The sequence below is a fragment of the Nyctibius grandis genome, chromosome 7 (genome assembly GCF_013368605.1).
Source record: "Nyctibius grandis isolate bNycGra1 chromosome 7, bNycGra1.pri, whole genome shotgun sequence".
Classification (NCBI taxonomy): Eukaryota; Metazoa; Chordata; class Aves; order Nyctibiiformes; family Nyctibiidae; genus Nyctibius; species Nyctibius grandis.
The window spans coordinates 14,626,526-14,646,913 of record NC_090664.1 but is presented as its reverse complement, the minus strand read 5'-3'; the positions used below and the strand labels follow the sequence as shown (position 1 = coordinate 14,646,913).

At 43.9% G+C, this 20,388-nt stretch overlaps 1 protein-coding gene across 3 annotated transcripts; it reads left to right on the top strand.

Annotated features, from left to right (window-relative positions):
• Positions 1–730: 730 nt before the first annotated feature.
• OXSM (3-oxoacyl-ACP synthase, mitochondrial) lies at positions 731–14,013 on the top strand. 3 transcript variants are annotated; one of them, XM_068405013.1, is made up of 3 exons: positions 731–865; positions 2,905–3,911; positions 13,405–14,013. In XM_068405013.1, the coding sequence occupies exons 2-3, from the start codon at positions 2,929–2,931 to the stop codon at positions 13,805–13,807; spliced, it is 1,386 nt and encodes a 461-aa protein (XP_068261114.1). In that variant the 5' UTR covers positions 731–865; positions 2,905–2,928; the 3' UTR covers positions 13,808–14,013. The 3 variants fall into 3 exon arrangements, with proteins under 3 accessions (XP_068261114.1, XP_068261112.1, XP_068261113.1); XM_068405011.1 differs by lacking the exon at positions 731–865 and adding an exon at positions 1,150–1,241; XM_068405012.1 differs by lacking the exon at positions 731–865 and adding an exon at positions 1,308–1,568.
• The last annotated feature ends 6,375 nt before the right edge of the window (positions 14,014–20,388 follow it).

Genomic DNA, 20,388 nt, shown 5'->3' with positions numbered 1-20,388 from the left:
ATTTACTTACACCTTAAATGTCCAAGGAACATTATTTCTAAAGGGAAATTAAATACAGACTCTTCATTTAAAAAAAAAAAAATCTACACACTTTTTTTTCTTTATTAAGTATTGCATTTTCCTCCTTTTTGGCATCTTTTTTTTTAAATTATTTTTCCTGCAGTAGGTGCTTCATATCTTTGTTGATGGGACTTTGGCACCCATTTTATGCTCTGCCATGATAGCTCCTGGACTTAATGTACATGAACTATGGTGCCACTATCTTTCTAAAGAAAAAACTTAGCTGTTCCTACATGTCATCTCAGGCATAGCTAGCAGCTTGGTCTCAGTTCAGATCATGCACTATGGTTTCTGCATCTGGAAGCAGCAACAACAAATAGTTTACTTTGGTGTATTGGTGCTGTTGGCGTATTTGTACATGTATTTCCAAGACACTCCTGCAAAGTCAGTGATCAAATTGTCTTTGTTCACCTCTACCAGCATTTCAGCCTCTGTGTGGAGCACACTTTATCCAGGAATGTGACAGCGAAGTTGGGAGCTGGTGAAAGATGGGGATCAGATGGGGACTAGCACTACAGCAAGGTAACCAAGTGCAGGCAGGAAAACCGTGCTAAGGAATTAGTTATGGTGGAGTATAAAATAGGCCTGGAAGAGACTGTAGGGTCCTGAAGAGCTCCTCCTGCCCGTGTGTGTGATGGGCTTGAGTTACACGGTTATGCACTGCTTACTGCCGGAGTTCTGACAGTTCCTGCTCGCTCAGTACTGGAATGTGTTGCTGTACGCATGCCGCATTAAGGACACCGATGGCAAACGACACGGCTTCCCTCATGACTGTAGCGTTACCCTCTTACACATTACTGAGAACGTGGGTTTGTTTGGATTTTTTTTAGATTTTTTTAAATCTTCTGTTGCGTGTTTTAAATGCGTGGTTTGGGGGAGGGAGTGCTTTCCTCGCTTCCTCCAGTTCTCAGGGGTACCTAGGCGGCCGCGCTCCCTGCCCGCCAGCACCGGCGGGACCAGGCCGCCCCGCGGCCGCCTCCTCCGCGCGCCGGGAGCGGGAAGCGCCCCCGGCCCGCGCAGTCCGCCGCCGAGCTACCGATTCGCTCGCGCCGCTCCTCACCAATCGTGACATCGGGGATCGACTACAAAGCCGTCGCGTGCTCGCCTCCCCGCGCCGTCGGAACGGGAGAGGGAGGCAGAGCCAACCACCGCGGAGCGGGGGGGGAGCGCGGCCGGCGGAGGTACCGCTGAGGGCTAGGGCGGGGGGAGGCGGGGGCTCGCCGGCCGCTGCGGGAGGGAAGGGCTCCCCCCGCGCCGGCGGGTCCGCGGAAGAGGCCGCCCCTAGCGGAGCGGGGCGGGACAGCAATGGTGGCGCCGGGCGGGGCGGCCCCCACCGAAACGGGGGGTGGTGCGGGGCAGTCCCGTGGCGCCTGGGGCCTTTGCTGCGGTTTTAACTCCTGGTTTAACCATTAAAAGTAGTTAATGCCCTTTAAACACCCGGTGACGTCCGATAGCTCTTGTTACCGGGGAGAAATCACCCCTCTTCTTCTCCGCGGCGTGCGCAGGAGGTAACATCGCATTGCTGGGGTCAGGCTGGGCCTCCTCGTTATCTTCAGCCGGTTAACGGCGTTCTATTAAAAGCTGTATGTGGGTTAGGCACGCACTGCTTTAAAGATCTCTGCGTTTAACTCTCCGCTCTCTTCATAAAATTTAGGCTAACTGGGTCAGAGCCACTAAAATGACAAATTTGGGTCAGGATTTAAAGCAGGCTCCTTTAAAAAATCCATCTGCATGAGTAAGGGCTATTTTTAGCTTTTCATTTGTTAATACCGCTGCTGTGTGCTCGCGCTGCCGCAGGAAGGAGCGGGCCTGTGAATTTTAGCAGGAGCACGTTAGCCCGCCGGCCGCACACGGTCCCTGCACAGGTCCCGGCATTTCACCAGAGACCTGGCGACACCACAGTGCCCTTTTTATGAGGTGAAAAGCAGTCGGCCTGTTGAAGCCTGTATCGTGGGTGATGGCAGAGCTGTGCTGCAGCCTCTGCCCTGATCCAGCATGCTGGGTGTGTGCGATCAGACCAGCTCCCAACCTGGCAGCGGCCGAGGCAAGGCAAGAGAGGGGGGCTGGCTACGGCGCAGCGCTGCAGCGGTACTGCTTGGCATGGCCCTCTCGTCCCACCTGAAATACTTGTGCTCAGCAGCGGCCTTCTGCCGTCACTTGACACACCTCATGATATGTGGGATCTGGCAGTGTTACCTTCAGTGGAGATGTTGTTGTGGTACATCTTGCTCAAACACACTTGAGGTATTGTCCTCTGATGGTCTAAATATCCCAAGGCTGATAAAAGGGTAGGTGGAGGTAGAAAGATAAGAATCTTGCCCAAGATATGTAATTACCTTGGTGACAGAACCAGGAAGAGTTTATTGACTCCTCCTGTTTTGAGTTTTCTAGACTATTCTGCCTGATATAAAGGTTGAGATGATGACATCTTTAATATGATAATGGTAGGACATACACTTTCAGGTGAACACGTGCTTTCTCCCTTAGAAGAACGAAGCTGTTAATGCTCATTGTTGATACCTCCAGCCAGCTCGTGGTTAAAACCCCGAGGGAGTCTTGCAGCAAAACCAAAGAGTGCCTCTGCAGTCCACAGTGGTGCAGTCATATTCATTAGCAGCTTAAGCTAGAAGAGCCCTCTAGAGGCATTCACAAAGTGAATGTTTCTATGCCCTGTCTGTCATAATATGTACTGTTCCTGATTACAGACACGGAAACTACATCCCTTTCTGCAGGAGTGAAAATAGGCTTCCATGTAAAAAGCAGGTTATTAATTTAGCGTACTTGGAATGTTTTTTGCATTGGCTGCTTTATTATTGTGTTTGTGTCTTTTTTTTTTTCCCTCAGTGCTTGAAGTGATTGATTTCCACCATGTTCTCACAGTGCTCACGGGATCTGTTAAAGACTGCAAATCTTCATCTCCGAAGTCTGAATTTAAATCTATGCTTACAAAACCACAGAAGAGCTTTCAGCAAGTCACTGCCTGCATGCCGAAGGAAAGTAGTTGTTACAGGTATTGGCTTAGTGTCCCCTCTTGGTGTGGGGACCCAGTTTGTGTGGAAGCGCCTTCTCCAAGGAGACAGTGGGATTGCATCACTAGACAGGGAAGAATATGCAGGCGTCCCATGTAAAGTGGCTGCTTGTGTGCCAAGGGGAAATGAGGAGGGTCAGTTCAATGCAGAAAGCTTTGTGTCAAAGTCAGAGATCAAATCCATGAGTTCTGCCACTGTGATGGCCATTGGTGCAGCAGAACTAGCAATGAAGGACTCTGGCTGGTCTCCCCAGTCTGAACAGGATCGTTTAAGTGCAGGTGTGGCAATTGGGATGGGAATGGTTCCGCTGGAAGAGATTTCTGATACAGCTGCTTTATTTAAAACAAAGGGTTATAACAAGGTCAGCCCATTCTTTGTCCCAAAGATTTTAGTCAATATGGCAGCAGGCCAGATCAGCATTAAATACCAACTGAAAGGACCGAATCATGCTGTGTCAACTGCTTGTACCACAGGCGCGCATGCTGTTGGAGACTCCTTTAGATTTATTGCCGCTGGTGATGCTGATGTCATGTTGGCTGGAGGGACTGAGGCTTGCATTAGTCCTTTGTCCTTGGCTGGATTTGCCAGAGCTCGGGCCCTCAGCACGAGTTTTAACTCAAGCCCTAAAATGGCATGTCGACCGTTTGATTCGCAGAGAGAAGGGTTTGTAATGGGAGAGGGTGCTGCTGTGCTGGTCTTGGAAGAGTACGGACACGCTGTACAAAGAGGTGCTAGGATCTATGCAGAAGTTTTAGGTTATGGACTGTCTGGTGATGCTTGCCACATAACAGCACCTAATCCAGAGGGAGATGGTGCATTCAGGTAAGAACTATATGTTGATTATGATGGCTACGTCATATGTTAATTACAGTGGGTACATTTGTTTCAGTTATTGCATGCTTTTCCTAGAGAAATGCTGTTCAATCTTGAATTAATATTCCAAAAGCCTGAAAACTTAATCTGGAAAATGAAACAGCTTCTGGTATGGTTTTGCCCCAATTTTCTTATTTAATAACAAGGTGAAGGCCAGTTCTTGCGAGAATCAGCCTTTTTGCACAGAGTTACGAAACCTTTCTCTGCGTGAAAGTGTTTTGCATTTGGTGCCTACAGCTGTTCATGCAAATAAGTCTCAATGGAAACCTCTTTTTTTAAGATTTTTGTGGTACAATAGAACATTTTCAGGTTCTCCTTCACCCTTTACCCACAGAGAAGAGAGACCCCACTGCAAAAGTAGGTCATGTCATTTGTTGTGGTCTGAAATGGGAATAGCGTTCCTAAAGAAGTCCCAAGTGATGAAAGCTGTAGAGCACTTGGAGGATCTAGTTTGTTGTGGCTATTCTTACATAGAAAAGACTTGAGCTCTTCATAGGGAAAGTATTTAGATCATGTGGCGGTGCTGCAATCATTTAAATATTTCATTCTGATGCAGCTCAGAGTGTTGGAGGAGGGACATAGCAGAAATACACTTTAGTACTGTTTAGTGAGATGGTAAAGTTTCGTCATTGTTAATCTCATCAAAACCAGTTCACAACTAAATGATATTCATCTAATCTTTATCTTTGACCTAATTATGTTGTCGTTAAATTACATGTGTAAATTTGTGAGCTTTGTGTAGGCTGAATACTATTGCTGACACTGTAATCTTTTAGTAAAGGTTTAGTTTACATTATTCTGAATGTATGTGAATATTTAGTAACAAAATTCAATATATCACTGCACAAATAGATCAGACTTCTGCATGGTATTGTAAAGCTGTGTTTGCATCTTTATTGAGTTACTAGATTTTTCAGGAAGTGTAATATACCAGGTTTCCCTCTGTGCTATTTGATTAATATTTAGTTGTTCTGCAGACTTAGGTGTGAGATGAGTAACCAGGAGTGTTTTATCTCAGATTTTCAGACTTGTTTACCCTTGAGATGATATGGCAATATATTGTAACAGAATTTTTGTATATTTTATGATTGCAGTAGCATATAAATTAAATTCACAGTGGGAAGTAGTTGAAAGTTAACCCTGGTATCTCCAAAATGTTGAGCCTTTCCACCCTTGAGATGAGGTAATATGTTTTAATACAGTCTTCAAACCAATTTTTCATTACTGCAGTGGTGTAGGGATTAAATCTGAAATGCATACGCTTCTCTTACTTTTCTGTAGGAATTTTATTTGCCACATCAAAAAATTTCAGGGGAATATATTTTTTGTCATCTTCTAATAACTGCTTCAGTTGGAGACTAATATGTTGGAATACACCTGCAGGAAAGGAGAGGCAAAGCCAGACTCAGAAGTCTGGATATAAAGCGTGTTCTACACAAAATCTGTTATCTCCTTGAGTAAGTATGTTCCTTGCAGCTGACATATTTAACTAAATTAATGTATCTGTTTCCCTCATGATTGATCAGTAGTCTTTTTTGCCTGAGTGTTGGCTCAGAGCATCAGTGGCCTCTAACCTAAGCTAAGCTGGATGCTTCTGAGGGTAGAAGGCTGTACTGGAGACATTTAAATTTTTCCAGCAGCCTGTGCTATCTTTTTTTTGAGCTTCCTTTTATTTACTTACTTGTCATAAATTTCAAAAGAGTCAGTGGTCTTTCGCTCAGAGATACTTCATCAAGCTGTGTGTGCAAGGAGAGATATGTGATTCATCTTCTTTCTGTGGGAAATCTGTGAGAAAATCACAGTGTGGAGCTGTATTGATCCTTCTGTGGTTTTCATAAAAAAGTGTGTTTTATAGAGTCACAGTCCACAGGTTATCAGGAGTCAGAATGGAACATACTGTGTCAGGGTAGAAGAGTGTGACTTTCAGTAAATTTCATTTTATATATAGGAATTTGTGCTCTCTCCTTGACATCTTCTAGCCTCTGGAAAGCATGCAAAAGAAGCTCACAAGGAGGATGACTACAGAAATTTTCTTTCATTTCCCAATATTTTTGTTCAATAGAGCAATTTTTTTCCTAATTCCCTAATACTGTAAATATGAGGGGAAATTAAAAACTAGGGAAACTTCTTTTCACTTACAATGGGAAGGGGATTTCTTGGACTGTTGTACTGAATGTTACATTAATGCATCGCTGTGCTAGAGAAACTTCAGTGGCAGAACCTAAATTTTTTGTAATAATTTCAGGTAGTTATTTCTCTCTCAAATGTTTTTGAATTTTGCATTGGAAAGGGCCTTTGATATATTACTGTAGTCTGTAGAGATTGGTTGTTATATCTTCTTTCTGTCTCTTTGTATTTTTCCCAACTGTGGAATTTTTAGCAGCAAGTCTGATTTTATAGTGGGTCTCACCACTACTGTCTTTCCTGGGTGGCTGTCATGGTTTAAAGCTGGGCCAGCTATTAACCAGGTGGCAGATGCTCTCTGTTAACCCTCTCCCCCCCGCTAAGGGAAAGGGAAAAGGGAGAGAGACTTATGGGTTGGAAAGTTAAAACAGTTTTAATAAACTATAATAATGAAAAAGAGTATAATAACAATAATAATAGAAATAATCAAATATATACAAATATATACAAAACCAAGACTGAGAGCTTGGAAATCCTCCTCAGGCAAAGTTGCTCCCCCAGCACAGGCAGAGGGGAAAATGCAGTAGCTCCCCTGCCATCACACCTGCAGGCTTTTAACTGGAGAATTGGCAAAGCTGGTACCAATCAGTGGGAGACAGGAGGGCCCCTCCCTCCTGGGCCCCACCTCCAGGAGGCAGTGGGTTAGTGATAAATAGGAAAGTGAGAATGACGTGTGTGGGATGGAATACCTCGTTGGTCACTCTTGGGTCACCTGCCCTGTCTGCTCCCCCCTGCAGCTGTGACCCCCCCCCTCGGCTCTTCACTCGTAAGCAGTGAGGAATTTAGCAGTGACCTTGGTTTCTCTAAGACTAATTGGCCTGGTTTGGGCCAAACCAGGACATTCCACCCCTTATTCCATACCATTCACGTCATACTCAGATCACCACTACCTTTTCATTTTCAAATATATATACACATATCACTAGTTTATGATTCATCTCTATACAAAAAATTCATTAAGTTCATTTGGTTCAGGATTGTGGGTTTCCATCTGGCTAGCAGTCTCTCAGCCGTCTCTCTGGCTAGCAGTCTCTCTTTTGTCATGGTTCGTGCCCACGGGTTGCAGGTTAAAGGTGTCAGACTCGAGGAGGTTATTGGACGCCACTTGATGAAGCTAGCTCCGGTCTCATCACCACTGTCTTAACCTGAAAGACACTTATGCAGTAACAACATACAGTTCAGAATTAAGTATTCTCACCCAGAATCAGATCACCTTCAGGGACACATCAGACTTCACCATCTTGCAACATCACCCACCAAGTACATCGAGGTCCCTGAGCAAAAGCAATCCCACGAATGGGTTTACCTTTGCCCGTTGCAGGAAGAATCCAGACAGTTTTTCCCAATAGATTCCTTTCATGCACCACAGGGACTTTATCTCCTTCTACTGTATGTAGAAGGTCTGACTGAGCAGGGCCAGCTCGATTGATAGATCCCCTGGTGTTAACTAACCAGGTAGCTTGTGCCAGATGTTTATCCCAGTTTTTAAAGGTTCCACCCCCCATTGCTTTCAGGGTAGTTTTTAACAGCCCATTATACCGTTCAATTTTCCCAGAGGCTGGTGCATGATAGGGGATGTGATATACCCATTCGATGCCATGCTCTTTGGCCCAGTTGTCTATGAGACTGTTTTTGAAATGAGTCCCATTGTCCGACTCAGTTCTCTCTGGCGTGCCGTGTCGCCACAAGATTTGCTTTTCAAGGCCCAGAGTAGTGTTCCGGGCAGTGGCATGGGGCACAGAGTATGTTTCCAACCATCCGGTGGTCGCCTCCACCATGGTAAGCACATAGCATTTACCCTGGCGGGTTTGAGGGAGTGTGATGTAGTCAATTTGCCAGGCCTCCCCATATTTATATTTCAACCACCGCCCCCCATACCACAGAGGTTTTAACCGTTTGGCTTGCTTAATTGCGGCGCATGTTTCACAATCATGGATAACCTGTGCAATAGAGTCCATAGTTAAGTCCACCCCTCAGTCACGAGCCCATCTGTATGTTGCATCTCTCCCTTGATGACCTGAAGTGTCATGAGCCCACCGAGCTAAAAATAGTTCACCTTTATGTTCCCAGTCCAAATCTATTTGGAACACTTTAGCAGCTTGATCTGCTTGTTGGTTGTTTCGATGTTCCTCAGTTGCCCGACTTTTAGGTACGTGAGCATCTACATGATGTACCTTCACGACTAGTTTCTCTAGCCGAGCAGCAATATCTTGCCACAATTCAGCAGCCCAAATAGGTTTCCCTTTGCGCTGCCAGTTGCTTCGCTTCCACTGCTTTAACCACCCCCACAAGGCATTTGCCACCATCCATGAGTCAGTATAAAGATACAGCCTTGGCCACTTTTCTCGTTCAGCAATGTCTAAAGCCAGCTGGATGGCTTTTACCTCTGCAAATTGACTTGATTCACCTTGTCCTTCTGTGGCTTCTGTGACTCGTCGTATGGGACTCCATACAGCAGCTTTCCACTTCCGATGCTTTCCTACAAGACGGCAGGATCCATCGGTGAACAGGGCATACTGCTTCTCATCCTCTGGTAGTTCATTATATGGTGGGGCTTCTTCAGCACGTGTCACCTCCTTTTCTGGTGGCATTCCGAAGTCTTTGCCTTCTGGCCAGTCCATGATCACTTCTAAGATTCCTGGGCGATTAGGGTTTCCTGTTCGAGCCCTCTGTGTAATTAATGCAATCCATTTACTCCATGTAGCATCAGTTGCATGATGGGTAGTGGGACCCTTACCCTTGAACATCCAGCCTAGTACTGGTAATCGAGGTGCCAGGAGAAGTTGTGCTTCAGTGCCAATTACCTCTGAAGCAGCTCTAACTCCTTCATATGCTGCCAGTATCTCTTTTTCAGTTGGGGTGTAATTGGCCTCAGAGCCCTTGTATCCTCGACTCCAAAATCCTAGGGGTCGACCTCGAGTCTCCCCTGGTACTTTCTGCCAGAGGCTCCAGGTAGGACCATTGTCCCCAGCTGCGGTGTAGAGCACATTTTTAACATCTTGTCCCATACGGACTGGTCCAAGGGCTACTGCATGCACAGTCTCTTGTTTAATCTGTTCAAAAGCCTGTCGTTGTTCAGGACCCCACTGAAAATCATTCTTCTTTCTGGTCACTTGGTAAGAGGGCGTACAATCTGGCTGTAATCTGGAATATGCATTCTCCAGAAACCCACAACGCCTAAGAAGGCTTGTGTTTCCTTTTTGTTAGTTGGTGGGGACATAGCTGTTATTTTGTTGATCACCTCTATCGGGATCTGGCGACGCCCATCTTGCCATTTAATCCCTAAAACTGGATCTCCCGGGCAGGTCCCTTGACCTTGCTTCTTTTTATGGCAAAACCAGCTTTCAGAAGAATTTGGATTATTTTCTCCCCTTTGTCAAAAACTTCTGCTGCTGTATCACCCCACACAATGATGTCATCAATGTATTGCAAATGTTCTGGAGCTCCACCCTTTTCTAGTGCAGTCTGGATCAGTCCATGGCAAATAGTAGGACTGTGTTTCCACCCCTGGGGCAGTCGGTTCCAGGTATACTGGATACCTCTCCAGGTAAAAGCAAACTGTGGCCTGCACTTTGGTGCCAAAGGAATAGAGAAAAATGCATTAGCAATGTCTGTGGTGGCATACCACTTGGCTGCCTTTGACTCCAGTTCGTATTGAAGTTCTAGCATGTCTGGCACAGCAGCACTCAGTGGTGGCGTAACTTCATTTAGGCCACGATAGTCCACAGTTAATCTCCATTCTCCATTAGACTTTTGCACTGGCCATATAGGACTATTAAAGGGTGAGCGAGTCTTGCCAATCACTCCTTGATTTTCTAATTGTCTAATCAGTTTATGAATGGGGATCAGGGAGTCTCGATTGGTGCTATATTGTCGTCGGTGCACTGTCGTTGTAGCAATTGGCACCTGTTGTTCTTCAGCCTTCAGCAACCCCACAACAGAAGGATCTTCTGAGAGGCCAGGCAAGGTAGACAGCTGTTTAATGTCCTTAGTCTCTACAGCTGCTATACCAAAGGCCCATCTGTACCCTTTTGGGTCCTTGAAATACCCTCTCTTGAGGTAGTCTATGCCAAGGATGCACGGAGCATCTGGGCCAGTCACAATGGGGTGCTTTTTCCATTCATTTTTAGTTAGCCTCACTTCGGCCTCCAATACAGATAACACTTGAGATCCTCCTGTTACTCCTGAAATACTGATAGATTCTGTCCCTTTATGATCCGATGGCATTAGGGTGCACTGTGCACCAGTGTCTACCAAGGCTCGATACCTTTGTGGTTTTGATGTGCCAGGCCATCGAATCCACACAGTCCAATAAACTCGGTTGTCCCTCTCCTCCACCTGGCTGGAGGCAGGGCCCCCCTAATTAAGAAATGGATTCGTGCTGCTCACAGGGACTGGACCTTCATTTCTCCTATTCACACTTGGGAAAAAGGAATTTGAGGCCCATCTACCCTGACTGGGGTCCTGCTCACTGGTAACAGGAGCAGCCATCCTTCTAGAAAAATTCTCTCTGGTATTTCTTTTAGCTTGCAACTCACGTACTCGTGCCTGTAGGGTACTGGTAGGTTGTCCATGCCATCTGCTCATGTCCTCCCCATAACCACGCAGGGCAAACCACAGGATACCTCATGATGTGTTCCGTTTCCTTTGAGCTGGTCCTGTAGGAGAACGTTTTCTCTTAACAGCTGCAACGCGGGCCTGTGTAGGTAGAGAGTCAAGTTTATTCTCGATCTTGGACAGTTCGTCTGACAGTTGTTTAAATGAGTCCTTGTTTTCCTTAGTCAGTTTTTCCACAGCCGAGATGCGTGCCTGCAGTGGGGAAGAAATACTATCTTCATACTGTCGCATACAGTTAGCCATTTCGCCCACAGTAGAACGTGCCATATCATCTTCTCCCCATACTAATATTGACAACGTATGGGTATGTGTCAGTGGAGCATTCTTCACAACCTTCCGGAACATGGATCGGTTGCATTCCACTTCATCAGGATCTACAGGATCTACAATGTCCCGTGGGTGTCTATAAATGATCTCTTGCACAGCCAGTTCTCTAAGGTAGTTAATACCTTTTTCTATAGTGGTCCATTTGCTTAGGTGGCTCATAACATCATCTTTATAGGGATACCTGCTCTTTACAGCTGACAAGAGCCGCCTCCAGAGACTGACAGTGTTTGACTTCCTTGCGAGCGTCTTATCAATGCCACCATCTCTGGACAGGGATCCCAACTGTCTGGCTTCTCTGCCATCTAATTGCATGCTGTCTGCCCCATTATCCCAGCATCGGAGCAACCAGGTAATAATAGGTTCACCGTCATAACGGCTGAAGTCTTTCCTTATATTTCTCAGGTCCTTCAGGGATAAAGAGTGGTAGGTTATCTCTACGTCCGAGTCCTCCTCTTGTGATAGTTCTGCTTTAGAAGGACCTTTCTTCTGTGATGGGTCTGCTTTAAAAGGACGATCGAGGAAACCCCCATCTGTGTTGGGCCCTAACTCTGCCTGAGAAGGGCCCTCACCTGGGTCATATGATGGCTCTGCCTTAGAAGGCTCCGAGTCATCATCCTTCACTTCACGAGCTGATTTCTTTTGGTATTTCTTCCTGGTTACAGGAGCAATTGGTACAGATTCGATAGATGCTGGAGTCTGAGTAGATGCAGTGGCTGTCGTGGGAGTGCTGAGAGTCTGAGTAGCTGCAGTGGCCATCTTGGGGGGTGTAGCAGCTGTGGTACAGGCTGCTGAGGCTTCAGTGGGTTTAGTGGCTGTAGTGGCAGTACACACAGTAGGATCTGAGGTGGCTGCATAACACCTACAACTGTCCCTGCACTGATATTTAATCTTATCCCACATCAGAAACACATTCAGGACAACCAAAAATAAAAACATGCCACCTAGACAGCACCATCCTAATTTCGCAAAATCTAGTGGAATCAGCTTGGCAGAAAAGGAGAAGGTACTATTTCCCAAAGTAAAACTGGAAGTGTAATCATTAACAGAATCAGCTAAAGGACGCCTGGAGCGTGCAGATGAAGTTGCTGCTACTGATTCGCGATTAAAGCTGCCCATCATTGTGTCATAGAGATAAGAGATTGGAATATTAACTGCCCAGTTCATCACAGCATAAATCAGTATCAAACCCCATACCAAAACAATACATTTCGACCAGCGCCCACTGCTAAACTGCATGTAAACATTCATAAGAAGCAAGCAATAACACAGTGCCCACGGCAGGTAAGGCATCATTGCAATACTCAACTGTGAAAGAAACTCCATAAAAAGATGAGATAACACAGCATTCAAAAATGACATCACCATTTTCACTATCTGTTTTAATTTCCAACCCCTTGTAAATCTCAAAGGAAGAAATCTGATATTCTCTCAGCTGAGCTCTCCGGGTCTCCTCCCACCAGAGCCAGGATTCAACTTATCAGAGCAACCTGTTGGAGCTTCTCTCGAGCCCCACGTTGGGCACCAATTAATCTGTCATGGTTTAAAGCTGGGCCAGCTATTAACCAGGTGGCAGATGCTCTCTGTTAACCCTCTCCCCCCCCCTAAGGGAAAGGGAAAAGGGAGAGAGACTTATGGGTTGGAAAGTTAAAACAGTTTTAATAAACTATAATAATGAAAAAGAGTATAATAACAATAATAATAGAAATAATCAAATATATACAAATATATACAAAACCAAGACTGAGAGCTTGGAAATCCTCCTCAGGCAAAGTTGCTCCCCCAGCACAGGCAGAGGGGAAAATGCAGTAGCTCCCCTGCCATCACACCTGCAGGCTTTTAAACTGGAGAATTGGCAAAGCTGGTACCAATCAGTGGGAGACAGGAGGGCCCCTCCCTCCTGGGCCCCACCTCCAGGAGGCAGTGGGTTAGTGATAAATAGGAAAGTGAGAATGACGTGTGTGGGATGGAATACCTCGTTGGTCAATCTTGGGTCACCTGCCCTGTCTGCTCCCCCCTGCAGCTGTGACCCCCCCCCCCCTCGGCTCTTCACTCGTAAGCAGTGAGGAATTTAGCAGTGACCTTGGTTTCTCTAAGACTAATTGGCCTGGTTTGGGCCAAACCAGGACAGTGGCTAAATGTAGATGCTAGTGTGTTTAGTTAGATGAATCCATCTCTTGTCATTTACATCTTTGGTAAAGTATGTCATGCAGATTTTCACATTTGATAAACATACTTTTGCTTTTGGTTTGTACATGTGTGTTAGTGACAAAAATATAATGGGAAATTCAGCATTCTGTCTTCTTTTTTTCCTTAGGTGTATGTCTGCAGCAATAAAAGATTCTGGGATCAAACCTGAAGACATAACATACGTCAATGCACATGCAACTTCTACACCTCTAGGAGATGCTGCTGAGAATCAAGCAATCAAGAGACTTTTTAAAGATCACTCACGTAATATTGCAGTTTCCTCAACAAAAGGAGCAACGGGACATCTCTTGGGGGCTGCAGGAGCTATTGAAGCAGCTTTTACTGCACTGTCCTGTTACCATGGCATATTGCCACCTACTCTAAACTTACAGAAAACAGAGCCGGAGTTTGATCTCAATTATGTTCCTTTAACAGCTCAGGAGTGGAAAACTGAAAAACGGCGTGTAGCACTCACAAATTCATTTGGTTTTGGCGGTACTAATGCAACTTTGTGCTTTGCAAGTGTTTAACTTAACGCTGTGCGTGTTGTGAAAAATGGCATTACTAACGATTTTCTGTACTGCCATCCTTGGTGTGTACTGTGGTCTTTTCTCAGCTGTCAGAATTGCTCATTTGATACCTGAGAATTATTCACCCTAACATTTACATCAGTAGTTATTTTAGAAAGAGGGAATTTCTTTTACTCTTTTTAATAAAAATAAATAAAAGACCTGTTCTTTGTGTGGCAAAGAAGTTTTTGTTCTTGACTAAAAGAGCAGACATTGATCATTCTGTGTTTTAACTTCATTAGAATAGATTTTTCAAATGCACGTGGCACAGACATTGCTCAGAAACATTTATGCACAAGCAAGGTTGGCTAACAAGTTAGGAATCCACAGTCATGACTTGATGACTGACTGCGTGATGATGCAAGTTTTATAACTGAGCTCCCCTTTGTTACCTGTTCCATTCACAATTCTGCCTTTTTCCTCATTGTAAGTTGTTTCAAATAGCATAGACTTACACACATTCTTCCATACAGATGACATTCAGGAGACAATAATATAGGAGCTCATAAGATTTCTGACAGTAGTTCATTTTCTTTTCAGCTTTGTTAATTTCCATATATTGTGTTACCTCATTAGCTATGGCATGGAGCGGTAATAGTGAAGTATGCATACAGCATGGCCTATACATCTTCAATGTGGCACAGGGACGGAATTAGTAGGTGATAACCTGTTTTGTTCTGAAATTTTAGACAGGAAGAGCAAGGTAGATATTCAAGTATGGTATTGAGGATTTAAAAAATAGTTACACAGAAAGGAAAAAGACTCTTGAAACGTCTGGTTGTTCTGCCAAAATAGTAAAATAGAACTAGGCAAACTTGGGAAAACAAGGAATCTTTTAGCCAAAAAAAAAAAAAGACATATGCAAGAAATAAATCTGGGTCTTGTGTTGAGGATGAGAAAGGGAAAGAAAGAGAACAGGAAAATGAAATCATACCTAAAGCTGGCATATTGATGGTGGTTTACGTTATCTCTTGCAAAGAACAAGTGAAGGACTTTGGCTGTTCCATCTGGCACCAGTCAGTATCTTAGCCAAGAAGCGCCTCGATCGATGGCGCAGATGTGAGTGAAGTCAGATGTCCCTATTTGTGGGTTAGTCTATTAAAAGACTTTTCACCAGTTTTCTTTTTAAAAATGTCAGTCTTAGCCTTTGACACGTGTAAGTGGAGGCTAAGTAACTCACCAGATTTAAAGTAAAGGACGTAGGAAGTAGCTATACTATAAGTAAATTTCATTCTGGAAAGAGATTACTAATGGGCTATCGTGAGGCTTAGTAGTACCCTGAAACCTCATTATTTATACAAATGGTCTGAATGGTGATATGGAACAGCATAATTTTTGCATTTGCTGTCTTTACTGAATAGACAGTTAAAGAGAATGATGAGAAAAATGCAGTTGGAGAGTGATTAAGACTCTTTAAGAAGCTGAGCTCGAACAGAACAATGCAGTCCAAAATAGATTAATGAGTAATAAGCATGAAAATAAAATAATATATTACCAAAGAGAAAATGTAAGACCATACAAACGAGAGAGAGTATGGGAATTTGCTGTCGGGAAAAATATCTACGAACCTCTTAGCTTGTGATAATTAATAGTAGCAGTACAATGAATGAGGATCTGGATTGCATGCAATATAAAAGGCAGAATATAAAATTCAACATTGCTCTCTGAAAATTATATGCAAAAAGGAATTAATTTGAAGAATTCAGCCTCAAGGAGAGAGCTAGCAGCAGAGTTGTGAATTTGGAGGAAATCATCCAGTGAGTTTCTTCTGGAGATAATATTTTTTCAGGTAATTGTAATCTGGGGTGGAATATGGAAAGACTTGATATTGCTGCATTGTTGTGGACCTGAAGTACAGTCTGACTGAACTCACCCAATCTTGTTGCATAGCTGCAGACCTGTAACTAATATTGTGACAGAGAGATATGCTTCTCTTTCCCTCTGATGGCAGAGATCGTGGCCCCAGGAGTGTTGGGTGCAGACTCTTGTGTACCAACCATGGAAAGACAGATTGTACTCTCACACAGAAAAATAAAACAGAAACCAAAATGATTAAAAGATCTTTCTCCTCACTTCAGCTCATTGCAATTTATAATCTGCTGCAGGTAACCTTTAAACCATGAAAGCTTTGTGACAATAGTTATTTTCGCTGTTTTGATTATGGATAATTTTAAGAGGCCTAGATGCAGTAGTAAATGGTGTGCCCTGTAGGGAATTAAGGTTTTTTTAAAAAATTAATAAAGCCGAAGTTTAACCTCTGCCTGTTTGGATTTTGTTTGCATAGGTTTCATTTTTAGGTACTTGTTTGGAGTGTTCTCTTTTTATCACATACCCCACTGTGCTGATCAGGGAGTACTTACTGCTAATTACTGCTTTATTATGGTAGCTGCAAACATAAAAGGAAAATAGATCTCTCTCTGTTGCTAAACTTTTAAGTGTGCAAATTGACCAACATATTGAAACAGAATGCTTTCCCTTAAAATGCTCCCTTCGTCCTAATAATCAAGAGATGTAATGGTCCAGAGTTTGGATTTAAAAAGCTTAATATTTAGACTCATAAGCTTGGAGTTACTTACAGTCTGATACAGCAAAGCCTGGAAATGCTGGTAGAGTGTTTAATTTAAGCCTACTTCTGAAGTGGTGCAACACACGTGAGAGCCAAACTCTCCAGGGCAGGATCTCAGAGTGGCCGAGGCTGGAAGGCAGCTCTGGAGATCACGTAGTCCAGCCCCCTTGCTCAAAGCAGGGCCAGACAGAGCAGGTTGCTCAGGGCCATGTCCAGCTGGGTTTTGAGTATCTCCGAGGATGGAGACTCCACAACCTCTCTGGGCAACCTGTGCCTGTGCTTGGTAACCCTCACTGTAAGAAGTTTCTTACATTTAAATGGGATTTCCTGTGTTTAAATTTGTGCCCAATTGCCTCTTACACCTTTCACTGGACACTACTGAGAAGAATCTGGCTCCCTTTTTCATTTCCCCTGTTAGGTATTTATACACATTGATAACACCCCCCAGAGCCTTCTCTTCTCCAGGCTGAACAGTCCCAGCTCTCTCATCTTCTCCTCATATGTCAGATGCTCCCTTCATCATCTTTGCGGCCCTTCACTGGACTTGCTCCAGTAGGTCCACATTTCTCATGTACTGGGGAGCCCAGGACTGAACTCAGCACTGCAGATGTGTCTCACCAGTGCTGAGTAGAGGGGAAGGATCATCTCCCATGACCTGCTGCTGATGCTTTCCCTGATGCAGACCACGATGCTTTTGGCCGCCTTGCTGGCAAGGGCAGCTGGTCCATCAGGATCACTAGGTCTTTTTCTGCCAAGCTGCTTTCCAGATGGTTAGCCTGAGGGGAAATGGTGCATGGGGTTATCCCACTCCAGGTGCAGGACTTGCTGTTTTCCTTTGTTAAACTCCATGAGGTACCTGTCAGCCCATTTCTCCAGCCTGTCCAGATCCCTCTGGATGGCAGCACACCCACCTGGTGTATTCAACTGCTCCTCCCAGTTTTGGTATCATCAGCCAACTTGCTGAGGACTCTCTCCCATCGTCTAGGTCATTAATGAAGATGTTAAACAGTACTGGTGCCAGAATAAGTCTCTGGGGTACTCCACTAGTGTCTGGCCTCCAGCTGGACTTCATGCCACTGATCACAATCCTTAGACCCAGCAGCTCAGCCAGTTTTCAATCCACTTCACTGTCTACTTACCTAGTCTATACTTCATCAGTTTGTCAAGAAGGATATTATGGGAAACTGTATCAAAAGCATTGAAACTGTGATGCTTTTAGCAATCCAACTGATGTTAAAAGAAACAACCTATCTGAATATACATACCCCTTCCACAAAAAACTGCAGACTGTGATCCCTGGCTGCTACTGATAATTGTGTCAGGTTTCCTTGTTGAAATGTGCATTGAGACTAAGAACATAAACTTAATTTGAGAAATCTCTCAGTCCCAGTTATTTACTCATTGGTGAGGTGGAAGCCAGGTAAAAATAGATTATTTAAAATATTGTTTTGATTTGAATCAAAGATTTCTACTTAAACTAATCTTTTAGAAATAAATGCATATAAACAAAAATTGGAATTATGACAACTTCACAGAATCACAGATGTTAGGGATTGGAAGGGACCTCGAAAGATCATCTAGTCCAATCCCCCTGCCGGGAGCAGGATTACCTAGATCATATCACACAGGAACACGTCCAGTGCGGGTTTTGAATGTCTCCAGAGAAGGAGACTCCACAACCTCTCTGGGCAGCCTGTTCCAGTGTTCGGTCACCCTCACCGTAAAGAAGTTTTTCCTCATATTTATGTGGAACCTCCTGTGTTCCAGCTTGCACCCATTGCCCCTTGTCCTGTCAAGGGATGTCACTGAGAAGAGCCTGGCTCCATCCTCGTGACACTTGCCCTTTACATATTTATAAACATTATGAGGTCACCCCTCAGTCTCCTCTTCTCTAAAGCTAAAGAGACCCAGCTCCCTCAGGCCTCTCCTCATAAGGGAGATGTTCTACTCCTTAATCATCTTCGTGCGCTCTGCGCTGGACTCTCTCTAGCAGTTCCCTGTCCTTCTGAACTGAGGGGCCCAGAACTGGACACAATATTCCAGATGCGGCCTCACCAGGGCAGAGTAGAGGGGGAGAAGAACCTCTCTTGACCTGCTAACCACACCCCTTCTAATCCACCCCAGGATGCCATTGGCCTTCTTGGCCACAAGAACTTACATGAACTCTTTTTTTAAAGGAAACTAATAAAAAGTTATGTTATAAACAACGCGAGCAGGGATATGTTTGCTGAAATCTTACAAAAGTCAAGCCACTGCTCAGGGTTAATTACTGTCTGTCTCTAGAAATAGTTTGTTAAAATGATAAAACCTTGTTTCATTTTGGGACTTCTATAGCTTGTTCTGCAAACATAGAGAGAATATATTCCTCATTTCAGTTTACTCAGGTTAGTTTAAGTTCAGTATGTGGTTAGTTTTTTTTCTCAGGCATACAGCACATTTTTTACTAATGAAAGAATTTATAAAATAATGTCCTTGCCAGTTTCTAAATGATTTCAAATTAACATCCGTTACAAGCTTGAAAGAAGTCCTGAGCAAAAGGTTTTCTTTTCAGTAAAAATATGATCACAGTTCTCCTAATATGATAATAACAATTAAGAATAAGTGCATACTAAACTAATTATTTCAAGGCATGTATAGCATCCTTTTGAACAAAAAGCTAACTAATGCAAAGACTCTCTTGAGTTGCAAGTCAGCATGTTTGCCTGCTTATCAGCCGATGATAGTTTGCCTTTCTCTAGCATGGAAGCTCTAAGTGTGCTTTAAATTGTATTTCATGATTTCTCAAGCCACGAGTGAGCCTGTAGTGAAGTGTGTATTCCCAAACCACCGGGTGGCTGGTGATCAGCCCTGTCCCGTCACCCTTCCCACCCAACCTGACAGCCAGGGCAGTGGATGGGACAGCCATGCTGGGGGGTCCATGCTGGGTCCCATGGATCTGTCAGAGTGTTTGGGGTGGCCTCTTTGTGGGACCAGCCTTTTGAGTTTTGGGACCAGATGTGGCACGGGAAAACAGTTGGTACAAAAGCCTCGAGGAGGTTTGCTCCCAATTTTTTGTGAGCTAATTTGTCTTTCCTTTTGTGTCTTCAAGTTTGTTTCCGTTTTAATGAAGTCAAAAGCAGACTTGAAGGACAGTTGGATGGCGGAGTATGTTTGTTGAAATAAAGAGAAAAGTCTTCATGATAAGAAATATGAGAAGCTCTACTGATTTAAAAATGTGGTTAGAAATGTTCTAGGGAATGGATTTTTGGAAAGCAAAGCAGGGCAGTATTTTAGAGGTGAATGACTTTTCGGGTCGTGTGAAAAGCAACTGGTATAAGTTTGCAAAAAGATTATTTTTGCTGTCTGTTGTTTAGCACAGACTTTTTTACTCAGTAAAGCTTTATATTGATTGTTGACATCAGAAAAAAAATTAAATATATTTATATTTAAAGCTATGTGCTGGTCTTCTATTAGAAACAAGCCAGTGACAAATCTGAATCTAATTGGCAGAGGAGGCATTTTAAGAGTTTTTGAGCACTATATGGAGCATTTCTACCTTGGACAATTTCTGAGGAAAGCTTTCCAAATACCCTTCCAAATACCTTTTTCTTCCACACTGTGGAAGAAGACAGAACCTCATTTGATTTCTAAAGCTAGCATCAGTGACAGAAAAAACTAGGATGAAGGCAGTTTTATAACCTAAGCAAAATATATAATAGTTTCTGCTTGGGTAGGAGGCACCACTCCAACTTTTGTAACAATAATGATTAATTTTAACTTGGTAGAAAACCAATTTTCTACCCGGAGTTATTGAACTGTAAAGAAATATGCCAGTATCAATTGCTTATAGTCAGTACCTCTGTGTAGGAGGCACAATAATTTTAGTATGACAGCTAATATACAGGAATACCAAACTGGCAGTGTATAAGGCTATTGCAGCCCAAGGTCTCTGGCAAAATATGTTAGTAGGAATGAAGTGAAATAAAATAGTAACAAG